Source organism: Bacillus rossius, chromosome 5, assembly GCF_032445375.1.
Source record: "Bacillus rossius redtenbacheri isolate Brsri chromosome 5, Brsri_v3, whole genome shotgun sequence".
NCBI lineage: Eukaryota > Metazoa > Arthropoda > Insecta > Phasmatodea > Bacillidae > Bacillus > Bacillus rossius.
The window spans coordinates 42,924,730-42,945,520 of NC_086333.1; the positions used below are offsets into that span (position 1 = coordinate 42,924,730).

The following is a 20,791-nucleotide window of genomic DNA, read 5'->3' on the forward strand; positions in this document are numbered from 1 at the left end:
AAATTGTAAAAAAAAAAAGCAGCTCAAGAAAAGCGCTTCGTTTAATGAAATGTTATTAATATTTGGATTAGGTGCATAGAAGAGTACACTCCACTTGCCCTAAAGTCATTCGACCTAAAATGAATTTCGGATGAATGCCTGTTAGGTCGAATGACTTTTAGGGCAACTGACTTTTAGGCCAAGTGACGTTTAGGAGATATGACTTTTAGGGCAAATGACTTTTAGGCGAAATTACTTTAGGGCAACTGACTTTAAGGCCAAGTGACTTTTGGGTCAAGTGACGTTTAGGAGATATGAATTTTAGGGCAAATGACTTTTAGGTCAAATGACTTTTAGGGCAACTGACTTTTAGGCCAAGTGACTTTTAGGTCAAGTGACGTTTAGGAGATATGACTTTTAGAGCAAATTACTTTTAGATAAAATGACTTTTAGGTCAAATGACTGAAGGATTATTTTAAATTTTAGGTCAAGTGACGTTTAGGAGATATGACTTTTAGGTCAAATGACTTTTAGGTCAAATGACTGAAGGATTATTTTAAATTTTAGGTCAAGTGACGTTTAGGAGATATGACTTTTAGGTAAAATGACTTTTAGGTCAAATGACTGAAGGATTATTTTAAATTTTAGGTCAAGTGACGTTTAGGAGATATGACTTTTAGGTCAAATGACTTTTAGGTCAAATGACTGAAGGATTATTTTAAATTTTAGGTCAAGTGACGTTTAGGAGATATGACTTTTAGGTCAAATGACGCGCACCCGGCAGCCCAACTCACCATGAACTGCCTGTCCGTCGCAATCACGTCGGCGGCTGGCTTCTCGCGCAGGCAGCTCACCAAGTCCGCGGAAGGTGCAGTCGGGCAGGACAGGAAGCGCGCGAGCTTCTCCGCTTGGTGCCTCGAGTCGCCGTTCGGCGCCAGCGTCCACATGTTCAGCGCATTGCCGCTCTGGGAGATCCCTCTGTGAAACAGGCCTGAAAAAGATCCATGAGAAAGTTACGACACACGAAATTTTACTTTTCGTTCCTACTACCTGTTTACCAGTAAAACAATTTAAAAAAAAAATACATAAAATATTAATTCTATGAAAAATTCATTACTACAACTGATAATTTTTCCCAAATAAAATAAAATATTGAACTTTACTATCAAGAAATTTATTTCTACGGCCCAAGAAAATGTCTGCATTAATAAAAAAACGTTATATATAGTTACATAATTTTTTTAGTTTAAGTATTTTGAGGTTCAACGATGATTCTTCCGAAATCCTCAGGGCCATAAGTTTTAGCAATTAATACCTACTTTTTCTATATACATTTAATTATTCCATAATCTGAATTACTTAAAACAGTAAATTTTCGTCTTCGTTTGGTTCATGGTCAGATGTACAAAATGTTCCGAAACGCGAACAAAACTGGAGATTTGATTTGGGTGGAAGACAAATAACGAAACAAAAATTCTTCTTGGGAAAACACAATGTTTTCATTTGTCCATGCGGAGCATTCGGAAATGTGGTCAGTGATTTTTCCTTCTAGTTTGATCGTCTAGTGGGGAAAATTTCATTAAGAAATACCGAAATCTGTCTTCAAGGGGGCAGGAAACGAGGATGGGGAGAGGGAGGGGGCTTATTTTTTTCCAGACTCTCATGTAGAACGTGAACTCCCTCCTTTTTTTTTTTTCGAAGGTGGTCAAGTCTGCGAAATTTCATCGAGATAGCCATAAAACTGTGTATTTGAATAGAAAACGAACATAAACTTGTATATATATATGTATAATATATATATACATATATAATATATATATACAGTTACGTATGCCGCTTGCCCGGGCCATGACGCCCACGCATGCGCGCACGGAAGCTTGTCTCCGAGCTACCAAATGCGACCACTCACGCGTAGTTTCAACTGGGTGGCCTACGAACATACTTCTTCGTGCAGCTTCGGAGAAGCTCTTTCCAAAAAAATAGAAATAAAATTTTGAGAAAAGTAGGAAAAATTTCCCTTTCTTAAAGAACATAACATTTTAATCCGTCAGTTTAAACATAAATACAATAACTAAATAATAATTAATATATTTAAAAACGTTTTTTAAAAAAAACACATTAAAAAGTTATAAAATGATTTTTCTTAGCCCCGTAAAGATTTATAACCCCATGCAAATTCCTGACCCAATAAATATTGTCATAAAAATTTGTGATTGTTTATTTTAACACTTATTAATTAACTTGTAAGTTTTGAAACGAAAAAACGTGAAGCGCGTGTGATCGATGATAGCAAGGAGTGTAGGAAGTGTCTGCCGTTGAGAAAAATCAGTCAATAGTTCATATAATTTGCAATGCAATACAATTGTTAGTGAACTATTCATGCATTAATTTTCTATTGCATGCGCCCCGCATTTTTTTGTTCGTTTTAAAACCTACGAGTTCATTCATAGGTGTTAAAAATCAACAATCATACTTATTAGGACAATCTGTATGGGTTTAAAAATCTGGCTAGGAGTGATTATTTTATACTATTTATTCCTTTTAAAAACTTAATTTTTCAAAATATTATTTTTTATTTAATTATTATTTTCTGTTTTTCAGTCTTGTGTGTGAGAGAAATATTACAATTAATTAAATTTAATTTCTAGTTCAGATTTAGTGTCTGATTTTATTCCTAACCCCATACAGATTGTAATTAAAATTTGTTATTGTGAATTTTAAATACCTATAAAAATACTTATTAAGTTAAAACTAAAAAAAAGAGGGGCGTTTACAATCGATTATCGCAAGGAGACAAGCCGTGACGGACGCACAAAACGACCGTACGTGTCAAATTCAATATAACGTCATCCATTGACGAAGTTCTAAACTAAACTGTTATCGGTGCCATTAGTTCGCCAGTCACCGTGAGCTTTGCTAACCGGACGGGTCTCACCAAGGAGAAGGATAGGAAGTTGCTTGACCTTACAGTATGACCGTGTGGCGGACACTTCTCCAATACCTATATGCGTAATATAGGTACCGCCTGCGAGTACTGCGCTATGCATCCCGCAACACTGTACTGTTCTGCTCGTAGCCTGACGTCACGAATCTAGGGACTTTGCTAAACAAAAGCAAACGAATTTGTAACGAACTGTCAAACAAACTGAAAACGAAGCGAGTTAATGTTGTATTGTCATACAGTTCTGAGCTATGTTCAAAGTTTCAAGCCTCTAGCTCATTGGGAAGTTAGTTCAAAATCTATTGCAAAATTTGTACTGAACAGAGAAACAGACAGACAAGAAAGCGAGTTAATAAAAACGTTTTAATAACAGGACTGAAGCCGTTTTGTTGTAAAAGTTATGTATTGACTTCTGAAACGGTTTTATGGCTTTAAATGTTTTACTAAAAATATTTTATTGGGACGATTTGGAAATTAAAGATTCGTACGATATCTTTGAGTAATTAAAATTAAATTTTATTCCAATATTTTTTATCTTATGTTTATTGTGACGTTGTTCAAACAGATTGCTAGCGCATTTCTAATCAAAATAGTATCTAGTTATGACTAATTTGTAGGTGTTGCTAAAATACTTGAAATGAAAGAAGACCCCTTTTATATTACAAAAAAAAAAATAGTTTCATCTTTAGAGATTATTTCTCAAAAAGCAAAATAATTTCCGGGTCTTTATGTTGTTTATCCAGTGCAATGTGAGTAGAAAAGACAATAACGTGAAGTCATTGAACTGTTACGCAAGAGCAAAACCAAATTAAAATATTTTCATTTTTCACAATGTTATCGCCGATATTTTGACACGCGAAATTTTGATTGTAACATTTTCTGTCCCTCATCGACTGCAAAAAATAAGTTTGACTTTTCTTAAGTTTTCAAACTGGGACTGTATCTAATGTAATTAATTATGCTCTTCTTAAGAGTGTGAAGATTAGTTAATTTTATTACTTTGGATGTTCGCAGGTGCTTGAAGGCCTTGTGTTTTTCAAACTGGGACTGTAATGTAATTAATTATGCTCTTCTTAAGAGTGTGAAGATTAGTTAATTTCATTACTTTGGATGTTCACAGGTGCTTGAAGGCCTTGTGTTTTTAAATGCCCTACTTTTTAAAATTGCAAAGCAGACGGAAACCTGTCATCACAGTCACGTCCGTGCTCGGTAAGGCGACTAAGGCGACCGTCACGCACCGCGACTGAGCGGGGACAGCATGTGGTAGTGCACGCTGGCTCCTCCGGCGCTCTCCCCGAAGATCGTCACGCTGCCCGGGTCGCCGCCAAACGCTGCGATGTTGTCCCTCGTCCACCGCAGGGCTGCCACCTGATCTTTCAGGCCGAAATTACCCGGCGCCGCTTCGTCACCGGTGCTCATGAAACCTGGGGGGAAAAGAAATCGAGAGCTTTAGATTTTTTTTCTTTATTCTACAAACGAAGCGCCTACTGCAGTATTAAGTAACAATAATTTAAAAAATAAAATAAAAATAAAAATAAAAAATATATTTTGAAGGGGATTACTTTGGAAATATGTCCTGTATCACTGAGTCAAATGTATCATTTATCCACTGTTAGAAATAACACTAAATTTACGTACTTTAAAACGAATAATTCACCTAAAAAAAGAGGATTTCTTTGTGATTTCAGTAAGTAGGATCTTAGTCTAGACTACGAAGTATTTAAACTTCCAAATATTTTTTTTCTGCCTAAAGAGGGTAAGCGAACATGTTTAAGAAATGAGTGAGTTTTTGCATAAGTCTAAACCAGTTTTTAAATGAATAAATACCGCAGTCTTTCACGGCCATTGTCTGCATTTTCTTAGCTTCTGGGTGTAGACAATTACGCAAGACAATTGCCTGACACGCCCTACACCCAGAAGCCAAGAAAATGAAGTTTTTAAATGTTTTTCTTACATACCAAGATTATACTTGTGGGCTCATATTCAAAGTAAGTGAACTTTGCAACCGTAAATTTACGAAGATAACGATTATTTTATGAAGATCGATAATATTTGTAACCAGTGTTCCTCTTAATTTCATGGTGATAATGTTAGCAGTGTCTCGGTGACATTAAAACCAAAGTTTTTTCCCCCCCACAAATTCTAAATAATTTTTAGTTATGTAAACTGGGCGTTAAATGTATTTGGACGTAATTTTATGAACAGTTTATTTATCTTTGAACTGTAAAATATAAAAAAAATTCATTACGGGGCATTCATTGCTTAGAAAAAAAATTGACTTAACATAGTTTTCAACATGAGCGCCAAGAAGCTTCTGTCAAAAACAAAAATGGCATTGTGGCCTCTGCTGCGTCTCCGTACCTAGTGGACCTAGCCGGTAGTTGACAGTGACCAGGACGATGTCGTGGTCCATGAGGAAGGTCGGTCCATAGAACTGGCTGGTGCCTGCACCGGACACCCAGCCGCCGCCATGGAACCACACCATAACAGGCAGGTTGTTCATGGTGTGTCCAGCTATCTGTTAACCGGACAAACATAACAGTCCATAACTATCCATTTCATCTGATTGCGCCGAGTCAATTGAATCAGTAAATTGAAGTTGAAGTGAGGAAGATAGCAGGATGGTTTCCTGAGCCCCGAAATGTAAAAACAAAATAAGATAACAGCCAATGTTGGATACCAACTGTCCCACCACTTTGTATCTGGTAGGCCTAAACGTTGATTTTTTTTGCCCTTGAACTTTGCCAAAATGAGAAGTGATAGGAGTCCACAGAAAACACTTGATAAATTATCATACTCGTTCTACTTCGTAACTTGGCTGGTGCAGCAAATATTTTACGCTTGACAATAGTTTTATTTTATCTTTTTCTGGATAATTCATCTTGAAACTTCGTTTCAGTTTCGTTTCTGTGTAAGGTAGCTATACTATTACGTATAACATTACATAATTTCAAAATGAATATTTAAAAAAGATATTCAAAGCTTTCGAAAAAATTGCATTTATTGAATAATAAGTTTGTTAACTTCTTTAAATTTAAAGTATTTACACACTTCAATAGTAAAATTACAAGGTCATCGCTTACAGTCCGCCGTTTGCACACGGAAGATCTGTAGCCTACGTCCGCTAACTGTCTTGCTTTGGAGGCAGCTCAGCGCTTACTCATTAGGGTCACGTTATGGAATAACTTCGATTGTTAGAGGCTTTACCCCAAATACTTATCATCCTTGGAGGCTTCGCCCCTGACGATTACATAACGGAGGGCTTCGCGCCCCTAAATTTCAATTTGTTGAAATATTTGCACCCGTTTGATGCTTTGCCTCCAAATTCACCCACAAAATCTCCCTCGAGTGTGCCCACAAATTCGCCCTCAAAAACCTTATGGAAATAAAATTGCAGATATTTTCAATATAGGTAAGCATGTCGAGTTTTAATGCTGCAGTTGTCCGTTAAGTGTTTAAAACAATAGAAACCGTACGTGAGAAGAAATCCCTTAATTTAATAACGTTGCTCTATCTTAGGTATAACCGGTAGAAAATCGATAAAACGTCTTAGGAGTAAAACTGTACATCTCATCAACGTAGTTAGGCCTACGAGGTTTAATATTACAGTTTCCATATTATTATAATCCAGGTAGACTGACTAAGATCTCTAAAGTTACACACTGTAATTTTTTTTGTGTAAATGGGAAGAAATATTCATGTAAAATTACAGATATTTTTAAATTTTTAAATTATATGAAAACAACAGTATCACTAAAAAATAGTGTTCGTAGTAATACTGGGTTCAGATTTTTACCTGGAATATACATATGCTTTGTGTTGTCCCAGTACCTTCACTAGTTAAAGTTATTTGTAAACCGTTCCTTGAATAGCTTCCCAGTATTATCTGCATACATTATTAAGCATAATTAAAAAAAATAAAATCCAATTATAGAATATTAGATTACCTTTTCCATTCTTTAAAAAATTATGCTTGAATGAAACTTCAATTAAAATACAAAAGAGAAATGTAACATTTTCCGTAAGAATAATTCAGTATTATCTCGAAAGCGTATTTCATACATGCAAACACAACCATAGCCATGTGTTGTACAAAGTTACAATATCTATCTTGTAGTATTACAAACTATTACTTGGCAACTGGTTCTCCAAAGTAATCTTTTGTAGAAGTACAAAAAATGTTTGTTTTTTTGTGCAGGAGTCTTTGAAATATAGATGCACTTGATGAGCATATATATATATATATCTTTATATAAGGTACCTGTACCCTATATGGCCTAGCACTCAATATGGCCTATTGACTAGTTCTTCTTAATGTCACCATCTATACAAAATATGGCGCCAGCACCCTTTTCTAAAAGTAAGAAGAAGAGTGTGTTTCGTTTACCAGGTGCATAGTATCCATGAGCTGTCGGTGCAAAGAGTAAGTGTGTTATTTGTTACAAGGCATTTGTGGATTATAAATTTAATGTTGGTAACTTTTGTTTATAATAATTATATAATAAATTGTATGAAAATTGTTTATGTGTTCTTTGACAGTAAATAGTGTCTAGATTAAAGTAGTGTCATAGCAGTTCGCAAGAAAATTAATAACAATGTTTTCTAACCTAAAAATCTTTATGAAGCAATAGGTACCAATATGGCCTAGTAGGCCATATTGAGTATATTTTCGATTTGCATTTCCTCTCCCTCCCTATATAACATGATTTATTTCAAATTTGATTTTTTTATAACTAAAATTAATACTTTGGCTTCTTGTATATCTTTGTTGAAACTGTCTAAAATTTCATCAGATTTTCGATACAGTGTACAGAATTCGAGATATGTTATGTTAAAATCTGGAAATTTATAAATAACTTATCATTGCTTTGTTGTCTACAATAAATGGTTTCTTATTTTCAGAAATGAAGTCGCCATCAAAGAAAATAGGCAGGTGGAGACAGGAGGATCTAGAAAAAGCCTTATAAGCAAGTAAGAAGAAAGAAATGTCAGATTACAAGGCAGCGGAACGTTTTGGTATTCCACGCAGGACCTTGGGGAGATATGTAAAATCTGGCAGAGTTACCAAATCAAAGTTAGGACGTAAGTTCGCTTTGTCTGAGGAACAAATTGCAGAACTCTATTCTCGAATCAAGCGTCTTGCCGAAGTTGGTTATCCTGTTACACCGAAAGTTTTAAGGTTATGTGTGTACAAGTACTGTGAGAAAAACAACATCAAACATCAGTTTTCTGACATTACGCAAATCGCGAGTTGTAAATGGGCAAGACAATTTCTGATACATAACCCTAGACTTTCGATCAGAAAAGGGCAAAACCTCAATCCTGCTATAGCGCAAAAATTAAACAAATATGTAGTTGAAGACCATTTCAGTAAAATCAAAGCGATTTACGAGGATAACAATATTTTTGGAAGACCACAAAGACTGTTCAACATGGACGAAAAAGGATGCAGACTGAATTTACACAGAGAACCAAAAGTGCTAGCAGAAAAAGGTTCACGTCGAGTCCACATCATTGACAATGAGCACGGAGAAAATGTGACGATTGTCACTTGTGTGAGTGCAACGGGTGTAGCCATTCCCCCAATGATATTATTCAAGGAAAACGAATGAGGCCAGAATTCGCTGATGATTTGCCAGTAGGATCAGTTTGCAGCATGTCTCCGAAGGGTTCCATGACAACAAGCACCTTCATTGAATGGCTGCACCATTTTGGACATCATACACCAGCAGGTCGTTGTGTCCTTATTTTCTATAGTGCCAAGAGCCACATGGACTACGAAATAGTGGGCACTGCAGAGCGGTATGATATCGTATTATACTGTCTTCCTTCTAATACAACACATGAACTGCAACCTCTTGATAAGGCAGTTTTCCGTTCCTTCGAATACCACTGGGATGAAGAGGTAATGTTGTACTGGCATCACCATGGTGAAAGAACTCTATCAAAACAATGTTTTGGAAGAATCTTCACAAAAGTATGGGACAAATCACTCACAATGTCAAACATAAAGTCTGGGTTTAAAGCAACAGGTATGTACCCATATGATCCTAATGCGATTCCTATGATTGCATTTGCACCAAGCACAGCATCTGAATTACCACATCCTGGACCACCAAACTTAGGACCATCACAACTGCAGCAACCACAGCCTGGACAATCACAACTGCAGCAACCACAGACTGGATCATATCAACTGCAGAAACTACAGTCCGAACCATCACAACTACAGCAATTACAGCCCGAACAATCTCAACTGCAGCAACCTCAGACTAAACCATCACAACTGCAGCAACTACAGCCCGAACCATCACAACTACAGCAACCACAGCCCGGACAATCTCAAGTGCAGCAACCTCAGACTGTACCATCACAACTGCAGCAACTACAGCCCGAACCATCACAACTACAGCAACCACAGCCCGGACAATCTCAACTGCATTAACCACAGACTGGATCATATCAAATGCAGCAACCTCAGACTGTAACTTCACAACTGCAGCAACTACAGGCCGAACCATCTCAACTACAGCAACCACAGCCCGGACAATCTCAACTGCAGCAACCTCAGACTGTAACACAACTGCAGCAACTACACCCCGAATCATCACAACTGCAGCAAGCACAGCCTGGACCATCATGGTTGCAACCACAACCTGAACCATCTGTGGAGCAACTTTGCAAAGCCTGTTTTGATCCCGATAATGGGAAAAACAATGCTCATAACAGTTCATTTTCTGATTTACTGCCAACCCCGAAGAAAAAATAACTCAACATTTTTGAAGAGAAAACCTGCTATAAACAGCAAAGGTGTTCTCCTGAAGAAATCATTGTTTTCAAAAAATGTGCCCACCATTTCTAAGCCATCATCACAATCAGAAGCCCTTCCAAGCAAACATGCAATGAAGAAGGCCAAGTTGACTTCGGGTAAAACTCAAGATTCTTGGTATTGTAGGGTATGCAACGAAACTTCAGTGAAGGACATGCGTTTGTGCATTAGTTGTGGACAATATATTCTTGAAGAATGTGTCGGACTGACAAAAGATGACAAAGACTATTTCTGTTGTCCATACTGTAAAAATTCAGACTAGAAGTAATTTGTTTCTATGTGAATGTGATTTTTTTTTATGCCACTTATGTGTAGGCCATATTGAGTACACTGTGTACCCAATATGGCCGATGTGCACTTTTTTTAAAATACATTGTTATGTAATTCCCTTCATATTGATGTTCTCGCCATCTCTCTGGTATGTGTAAATGGTATTCCTTCTTTTCTTTCCAGGTGGCATTATGCAATTCTATGTCATTAAACAATTAAAAACAATATCTGAAGCTTAACTAGGCCATATAGGGTACAGGTACCTTATATATATTTCTTGTGTGCGTGTGTATGTCACTGAACTCCTCCTAGACGGCTGGACCGATTTTGATGAAATTTTGTGTGTGAGTTCACGGGGATTCGAGGATGGTTTAGATTCACAATTGGATATTTTATCTCGATTCTGAGTTAAGAAAAACTAAAAAAAAAAACACGCTTTAAAAGCAAAAATTGCAACGCATTATTAGAAGCCATTATGGTTTGCTATTGTAAGGAACTAAGTAGAGAGTAAGAAAAAAATAAAGATCCTGACAGTTTATAGCGTCGCCATATTTGTTTCAATTTTCAATACCCTTTTTGTATATTACAATTTAAATTGCAGAAAAAAAAATCATGTTTCATAGCCACAAAAATAGTGAGGATGGTTTAGATTCACAATTGGATATTTTATCTCGATTCTGAGTTAATAAAAACTAAAAAAACACGCTTTAAAAGCAAAAATTGCAACGCATTATTTGAAGCCATTAAGTTTTGCTATTGTAAGGAACTAAGTAGAGAGTAAGAAAAAAATAAAGATCCTGACAGTTTATAGTGTCGCCATATTTGTTTCAATTTTCAATACCCTTTTTGTATATTACAATTTAAATTGCAGAAAAAAATCATGTTTCATAGCCACACAAATAGTGAGTGTGTGTCATTTCTCTATGTCCACGAGGTCTCGCCGCGTCAATTTTCTCCTTGGAGCGAACCCGTCCGCTTAATTAAATAAACAGCTTTTATCGTTGAATGATTTCATGATTTATTTAATGAAAATATGCTCTCATAAAAAAATTAGTTAGATAGACATTCAATAGGTGTCTTTCTCTCACTCTCTCTCTCTCTCTCTCTCTCTCTGAAATGTATGTAGCTTGCTTGCGGGTCAGTAATGCAGACAATCTTTACATTCTAGCTCAAGACGGAAAAAACAGTAAATGTGGTTTACAAAGACATTTTATGAAGTGTCTTCCCGTCATTACATTTGAAAGTAGAAATATATTTACTCAAAATTCAGGTAGTAACATATTTTTATTGCAAAGACTGAAATAGAGGTGAGAAAAATTATCATTTGTGAACATAAGAAAACTACTAGATACAACTGTATCAACTGTTATGTTATAATGTTTAAATTTCTAAATGGTGCAAGATAATACAAAATTCCATGCGGAAAAAGTTGTGGGCAGCAGATACGTATAGTTATAGGTGTGGGGCTATGCATGCTGATTTTTCATATACTGCATGGATGCGAACATGTAAGAATAATCTATCTATCTTACTATAATAAAACAGTACTTTTTCTGTCTGTCTGTTTGTACGCGATTTTGATGAAATTTTGTGTGTGAGTTCACGGGGATTCGAGGATGGTTTAGATTCACAATTGGATATTTTATCTCGATTCTGAGTTAAGAAAAACTTAAAATACACGCTTTAAAAGCAAAAAAAACTAAGCATTAATGATAATTAGCCTCCATGGCAACGGGATTTTGCATTGTTGTTGCCTTCTGCGTAACCATGGGAAAGGTTTTTGGTAACGGCAGTGGCGTGCCCAAGAGGAGGGGTATGTATAATGAGAAGATACAAAATGTCCAGCGTAGAAATACTTACCGCCATATCCATATCTCACAAAAAGTACATTTGGGCAGGACAATGTCTGTCGGGTCCGCTAGAAAGATATATAGAGAGATAGAGATATAAATAGAAAGATAGAGTTATAGAGATATACATAGAGAGATAGAGAATTAGAGAGATAAAGAGAGATGCTTAGTATACGTTTAAAAAATTACAAAAAAAATGGATTGAGGCATTGCAACGCATGCCGGGTATTATCTAGTATATATATATATATATTTCTTGTGTGCGTGTGTATGTCACTGAACTACTCCTAGATGGCTGGACCGATTTTGATGAAATTTTGTGTGTGAGTTCACGGGGATTCGAGGATGGTTTAGATTCACAATTGGATATTTTATCTCGATTCTTAATTAAGAAAAACTATAAAAAAACACGCTTTAAAAGCAAAAATTGCAACGCATTATTAGAAGCCATTAAGTTTTGCTATTGTAAGGAACTAAGTAGAGAGTAAGAAAAAAATAAAGATCCTGACAGTTTATAGCGTCGCCATATTTGTTTCAATTTTCAATACCCTTTTTGTATATTAAAATTTAAATTGCAGAAAAAAAATCATGTTTCATAGCCACACAAATAGTGAGGATGGTTTAGATTCACAATTGGATATTTTATCTCGATTCTGAGTTAGTAAAAACTAAAAAACACGCTTTAAAAGCAAAAATTGCAACGCATTATTAGAAGCCATTAAGTTTTGCTATTGTAAGGAACTAAGTAGAGAGTAAGAAAAAAATAAAGATCCTGACAGTTTATAGTGTCACCATATTTGCTTCAATTTTCAATACCCTATTACAATTTAAATTGCAGAAAAAATCATGTTTCATAGCCACACAAACAGTGAGTGTGTGTCATTTCTCTATGTCCACGAGGTCTCGCCGCGTCAATTTTCTCCTTGGAGCGAACCCGTCCGCTTAATTAAATAAACAGCTTTTATCGTTGAATGATTTCATGATTTATTTAATGAAAATCTGCTCTCATAAAAACATTAGTTAGATAGACATTCAATAGGTGTCTTTCTCTCTCTCTCTCTCTCTCTCTCTGAAATGTATGTAGCTTGCTCGCGGGTCAGTAATGCAGACAATCTTTACATTCTAGCTCGAGACGGAAAAAACAGTAAATGTGGTTTACAAAGACATTTTATGAAGTGTCTTCCCGTCATTACATTTGAAAGTAGAAACATATTTACTCAAAATTTAGGTAGTAACATATTTTTATTGCAAAGACTGAAATAGAGGTGAGAAAAATTATCATTTGTGAACATAAGAAAACTACTACAACTGTATCAACTGTTTTGTTATAATGTTTAAATTTCTAAATGGTGCAAGATAATACAAAATTCAATGCGGAAAAAGTCGTGGGCAGCAGATACGTATAGTTATAGGTGTGGGGCTATGCATGCTGATTTTTCATATACTGCATGGATGCGAACATGTAAGAATAATCTATCTATCTTACTATAATAAAACAGTACTTTTTCTGTCTGTCTGTTTGTACGCGATTTTGATGAAATTTTGTGTGTGAGTTCACGGGGATTCGAGGATGGTTTAGATTCACAATTGGATATTTTATCTCGATTCTGAGTTAAGAAAAACTAAAAATACACGCTTTAAAAGCAAAAAAACTAAGCATTGTTGATAATTAGCCTCCATGGCAACGGGCTTTTGCATTGTTGTTGCCTTATGCGTAACCATGGGAAAGGTTTTTGGTAACGGCAGTGGCGTGCCCAAGAGGAGGGGTATGTATAATGAGAAGATACAAAATGTCCAGCGTAGAAATACTTACCGCCATATCCATATCTCACAAAAAGTACATTTGGGCAGGACAATGTCTGTCGGGTCCGCTAGAAAGATATATAGAGAGATATAGATATAAATAGAAAGATAGAGAGAGTTATAGAGATATACATAGAGATAGAGAATTAGAGAGATAAAGAGAGATGCTTAGTATACGTTTAAAAAATTACAAAAAAAAATTGATTGAGCATTGCAACGCATGCCGGGCATTATCTAGTATATATATATATATATATATATATATATATATATATATATATATATATATATATATCGATCACTACTGAACCGGCCTCTACGCTCCAAAAGAGAAATGCTGGAACCAGAACAGCGCGACGGACGCGACGCGAAGGACACGAAGCGACAGTGAAATATCGCGTTATTGTGAACAAATTGTTTTCACCCGCGTAGAAAAAAAAAACTGCTAGAAAAAAAATATTTTTTTACTACCCTCGCATACGCATCACACAAACGACAGCCATTCATCTTTACCAGTTTTTTGATTGACATTTTTGAGAGGAATGTGTTAGATCGAAATTTAACTGACATACTGAGACATTCATTCGAAAAAAAAATAAATCAAAGTGCGTGAACACATTTCAAAGATAAACTTAGAAAACAACAGCTTTACAGGTATACGAGTAATAATAATAATATTGCTTAAGCAACAGTCTAACCATCGTTCGAAAACAAAATTCTGTCGCTGATTTCAGTACCATCACGCTCGCGACGCAATGGGAATAGAAAATATCTCTCTAAACGGAAGCCTATTCGGCCTGCGAATTTCGTCGCTTTGACGTCATAGGTGTGTGTCGAACGTGATTGGTTTTCAAAATTAATTTATTCGCGTCGCCTCCATCGCGTGGTGCTGGGGCGCTATTGTGAGCCCAGTACAATTCCATAACAAGCATGACTGACGAGGTACTTGATTAACTGATTTAGTTTACTGGGTACACTTACTTAGCACCTCGAGCGTCATCCATTAGAGGCAGATAACTCAGCACATTCGTGAGAACCATATTAAGTAACGAACAAAAAAAATTCAATATAAATATTAATATTACAATAATTCAAAAATATTTTCTTACTTAGTGTATTCTATGAAATGGCAACTTATTTATTGATGGATTATATTTACACTTACAAGACAGTATAAATAAATATTTAGAACGTGCATGTCAATTTCCAATAAATATAACTATTGTATGATGTTGTGCTTTACAGCTACGCAAAATTAAGATATTTATTTTAGTTTACATAAAAAATATATCATAAACTCAAAAATTGATACACGTAAACTTTAATGTTCTTCCAGATTTATGGTTTTTAAAATTCACTTTCTACTTTCCTTTATAAATAAATTTGCGATTTCAGTTCTATTTATTCGTGAAATGTGTCACGTATTAAGGAATTGGCCTGTGTCTGGTGGGTTTGAGCAATTTAAAAACGGAAACGTCTAAAAGGGGGGGGGGGGGGTAGCTTATGTCAATCTTTACGTGTGTATTTATACTACAACCAACATGCTCAATTCACGTACAGCTACGAACAACAAAGCAAAAATTATATATAAGATTTTGTGTTATGGGCCTTAAGTATTTTGTCAAATGTTTGTAAAGTTTCAAATGAATGAGTTCATCCTTTTGTAACCACTGAAATAATCATTTTAGCTTAGTCTCCATAGCGAACTTCTACTTCCTAAATTGAAGACGCTTAGACTGCATACAAATTACAGTAGATTATCAATACATAAATATATTTTTGCTCTCGGCATTCTAAACATTATTATAAAACAATGTGATTGTTCAATTGGTTTATATTATGACTACATGCGTTCGGCAATCGTTATGTGTTATACCTGTCCACGCTGTGGTGTTGCTGTTACCTGGCCAAGTTTTGAAACCGGTTACAAAAAAAAATTATGGAAATGAAGATACTCGATGTCGTAAGAAGCAAAGTACTACAAACAGACTGCATTTGGTCTGTTCGTACCTGAGGACGGGAACAGATCTCAGTTCCCGGAAAGTCGTAACTGTTGTATTAAGAAGCCTATTGTGTTCATCTGTGCCTTCGTCGTTGTGTTGTCTACTTCGCTGGGTTCGTCTGCGCGTCTCTGCGTTGTCGTTGGGTTGTCCATTCTATCTGTTTAGTATCATCGTTGGGTTTATTCTGGTTGTCGTTGTGATGTCCAAGGTGGGTCTCTTGTCTTTATTTACTGTTCTGGTTGCAACTATCTCGTCATTGCCAGCCTGCTGTGATCGTCTGCGCTGTGATATTTTTCTGACTGATTCCTTACAAGAAATTTTCTGTCTTATCTATGTTTCTAATTTTTGACATCTACTAATTCTAGGCTCGTTTTCTGTGAGTTTGCATATTCATACTTTTTGTCGGTTATTGTGGTTTCTTATGACGCACAGTATTACCAGCAATGGCACGTGTAAAAAAAAATTCTTGGATCAATATTCTCTATTGCAAGAACCATTTAAAAAACGAAAAATGAGAATTTTACACCTAATTATTTCAATGAATTAATTTGACCACTGTGACACATTTTTCTGTTGTTATAGAACTTTGTTCAATTAATCATTACCCAGACGCTTAATGCTACATCTTAAATACTTTCTCAATCATTTGAAATAAAACAATTATCCAGCTCTAACTTCAAAGGTGTATGCCAGTTTTGTTGAGCACTTGGGTCCACACGTCGTATTAAGTTTTAGAATAATTAATCCGAAGTTTATTGGATTGAATTCTGACTCAATCTGTGGGCAGAATACATAATTTCAGTTATTATGAAAATACTGGTGGAATGTTGCTTTGTGCAACATAGAGTATCGGAGACATAACGAAAAACTGGTTGTCTATCGCCTGAAAATATTCACGAACGAAACAAACATATCACCGCGTGCAATGAATAACTTACGCACAAAGTTCATGATATGAATGCTGTCACACTTTTATCCATGAAAAGTATTCTTTCGGAGACAGCGACTAATGCACCAGCGAGGTACAAGGGTCGGGATGAGTAAGAAAGATGAGGTAGCAAACACTTTAATTTTCTCTAACCATCGCCTATTAGCGCGGAAAGCTGGCGGACACTGTACCCAGACTGCATGGACAAAAACTCAGAGTTTTAGTGCTCAGGAAATGCTACACGCTTAATTGCTTTCGCAAGGCCATTGAAGCACAAACCATGATCTGATTGACACGCTCTGAATGCTTTTACTAGAATCTGAACAGAGGTTTTTTTTTTTGCGTGCATCCAAACTGAAAAGTCTACAATAGGCACTATTTATAAACTCTAATCTAGCCATGATATTTTAACAATGCTGAGAAAAAGAAACGTGAACAACAATTTTAAAGTTAAATTTAGGTGTCATTGAATTTGTCTATCGCAAATAAATAAACAAGCTGGCTAATATGAATTTCCCAAATTACTTGCTTTATTTTTATGGAAAATCAGTATATCTATTCCACCTCAGATTTAATCCATCTTTCTCAAAACGGTTTTAATATTGGACACTTAGGTGAAAAATATTACCTATACATGTTACTGAACTTTTAAAATAGCTGGAATAAGTAACCAAAAGTTTACTTAGAATAGAGTTAGTAATGTGATTGACTGTAAAATTTCACGCAAAATTGTAAGATTTTCCATACCTGTACGGCTGATGTAACCATAAAATTTAACTCGTTTTAATTGCGAATACGCGTGCCAAATTCAATTTTACTGGCGATCCTACAACTGTGGAAAGGTTTTGTGGGAAAAAAAAATGTTGGTCCTTTGATATTTTCCAGCAACTGGGTCGGTTATATCTAAGTGGTAAACTTAGATGTAGTGCACATTTTCGAATTTGTTTATGATTTTCCATACTTATTGGACATCTTGAATCATCAAAATTTTCACGCTTATGGTTGTTTTGTGTACCAATGTGGTTTAAAAATTTCATGAATAAAGCTGGCCATAAAGTATGTAAAAATTTAAATAAGATCATCCAAATACACACACACATGTAACTAAATTTTGAGTTTGAAGGCATTGTCGCTGCAAGAGAAATGTACCCTTCCTCTTGGGATATTTTGAGGGCCAAGCTCTCAAAATACTGAAGTTTGGGAGCGAATCCATTTTTATGGGGACTTCGTGGGCCAATCCGCCAATTGGGGATGAAGTCTCCATAGGTCATATATGAGGGTCTATTTGAGGCGAACATCTAATGGGGGAAAATATTCTAGCAAATGGTGTACGTTTGGGAGGTGTACCCCCCCCCCCTACTTCGGATAACCTATCTCCCCAATGGGAGCTTTGAAGGCGTAGCCCCCAATGAATGAAACAATATAATATTTTTACAGCGCCGTAGGTATCAAAATAGGCTAATAAACACAAGTCTTTAATAAATAAATAATTATTTAGCCATGACACACAATATATTATTGGCAACATTTATAATATATACTCAGAATACTGCATCTGAATTGGGAAATATATAGTAATGTACACACAATAGTAAAAATTATTTTTAAAATAACCAATATGATAAATTTCATAAGTTGTAAATGTAAATACAAATAATTTAAAAAAAATAGAAATTAAGTGCTTTTAGTTGAAAATGCTGTAACATAGATTCTATGTATAATGAATTGTCTGCAAACATGTTAGATTGCGTTACAGCATTTTCAACTAAAAGCACTTAATCTATGTATAATGAATTGTCTGCAAACATGTTAGATTGCGTTACAGTATTTTCAACTAAAAGCACTTAATTTCTATTTTTTTAAATTATTTGTATTTACATTTACAACTTATGAAATTTATCATATTGGTTATTTTAAAAATCCTTTTTACTATTGTGTGTATCTGATAATGAATATCCTGGATATAAAACTCAGATAATGAAGCATTCTTACCTCCGGAATGTATACATTGAGGTACAAACAATCTTCCGAGCCACTTATGTTCTCTTGTCTCGCGAAAATGCTTCTCTGTATGCAAATAGATGCATCTGTTGTCGCATTCCTGACGCCCTGCCAGGGTTCCGGTGCCTTTGGACTCTGAAACATTACCGCACGAACCAACTCATTGATGAACTAGTTAAAATTACGTATTTTAAATATGCACCCAATGTTCACAACATTGATGCCAAACATTGTGAAAAATGCAGTACATAATATTTTACTGCACCGATAACAACAAAGAAATGTGTGTATGTATGTATATATATATATGTATATATATATATATATATATATATATATATATATATAAACAATGACAAGGAAATTGTTTGTCTCTTTTTCTGGAACGTGAATTTTTATACACTTAGTAACAGAAGCTTGCGCATACATGGCTGCATTTTAGTGAATTTTAATGCCATGATCCGGATTATTTATGAGGCACGAGAAAAACTAAAGGAAAGCATGACATTTTATGTTTTCCTAATTGATTTTACCTCAGGTATTTCTGTACTCACATGTGGAAATATTAAAATTTTTTTGAACAAGTTAAGATATTGACATAAAATTTTTATGTCCTTTATACGAAGGAAAATAAATATGTTTAAAGACTTTTTTTATTTTTATGCTAATATTTTACACTTAAACTAGCATAATAAAAATATCAACTTTATTTCTTGCCTCACTTGTAATTGTGTTGTTTTTGTAATGATTTTAACGATGTAATTTAATATCGTACAAACAACGTTAAATCGTAAAACGTTTTGAAAAAATAGTATGGTACAGCTGCTGCGAACACGGAGAAAGTATATTACTGAAGTTATTTTTGAAGCTACGATAAGTGAGTTGTTTACCTGTAGCTATTTAGCTGCAAAAGGAAAAAAAAAAAAAACATTTTCTATAACATGAATATTTTCTATCTACGCTTTAATTCGTTGGTAACAGATGCAGAAATCGAGAAATGCTAAAGACTTTAGTAATTAGCTTGTTTTGTACGTGTTTAAAATAGAATATATGTAACATAAATTTTTGTTGAAAGAACTTCTGGTATTTTTTCTCAAACCTATCACTATTATGGGAAATTTATGTGGTATTTAATCAAATTATTTCTTTGCATTAATTAATTATATAAGCTAAAACAGTAATCCGTCGATTCAACCAGTCAATTCAAAGGTGAATTTTTAATGATTTTTGAATTTTTCCCGAATGTCTAGCCAAATATTTACGGATTTCCAAGATGGTGTACAAGACGACCTACAAGATGGTGGGCGCCTTGGAAATAAATAATAATGCACTATAGCGTGTAAAAATTAAAACAATATGGTGACAGGGCACTCTGCCAGAGAACGTGGCACTAGAGACCCTGGTAGCAAGTACTGAAAATAAAGATGGCTGCTCCCAGCAGACGAAAACAAAATGGTGACTCTGATATCATAATCCATAATGGAGGCCTCTGGCAGACAAAAACAATATCGCTGCTGTGATGTCATAATCCAAGATGACGGCCTCCAGTAGACAAAGACATGATGGTGGACGTAATGTCATACTAGCTGCCATAATATATACATTGGTATAAGTGGTGGGAGGTCAGTCTGTTGGTAGCCTCCATGTAGGAAGGACCATCGCCATTTTTTGTCCTTAGTGTGTTTGAACTGAGGACTCCAAGCTCCACGATATAAGAGCATTTTTATTAAAATTTTATTAAAATATATTTAAAGAGTTTTTATCAAAATTCAATTTTCTTTATTTTTACTATAATAGTTACACCAGAGGTGCCCACCCCCCCAAACACTATGACTCACCCCCCCATAACATAATGATGCGCACCCCTCCCCCCCCACCCCCGAAATTTTTATGCCATTTTCTCAATGATTTACTCAATTATTTTATAATATTATACTTTTTTAGTATTATATTTTATCACATTTTGCATTAATTAAAACTGATTTTCTAATAATAATTTTGGTCATATCAGGTAATATTTCCATCCTGAACCGACAGATGCCAAACTGCTTTTGTTGAGGAAAGTGCGGGGTTGCCAATTTGATTTACAAGATCCCTTTCAATTGTCAAAGCACCAGAAACGTATTTTCACATTAGAAGCTATAATTATGTAAATAATATATACATTTTTCTCGTCTTTTAACCCCC

At 35.2% G+C, this 20,791-nt stretch overlaps 1 protein-coding gene across 1 annotated transcript in view; it reads right to left on the reverse strand.

Annotated features, from left to right (window-relative positions):
- Positions 1-20,791, reverse strand: part of LOC134531743 (venom carboxylesterase-6-like) — a 52,847-nt gene that overhangs the window by 23,043 nt on the left and 9,013 nt on the right. The window contains exons 2-5 of the mRNA XM_063367615.1: positions 18,596-18,739; positions 5,282-5,438; positions 4,159-4,344; positions 774-970 (exon numbers count right to left, since the gene is read on the reverse strand). Of these exons, the coding sequence (XP_063223685.1) occupies positions 774-970; positions 4,159-4,344; positions 5,282-5,423 (525 nt within the window). The 5' untranslated portion in view covers positions 5,424-5,438; positions 18,596-18,739. The remainder of the gene's footprint in view (positions 1-773; positions 971-4,158; positions 4,345-5,281; positions 5,439-18,595; positions 18,740-20,791) is intronic.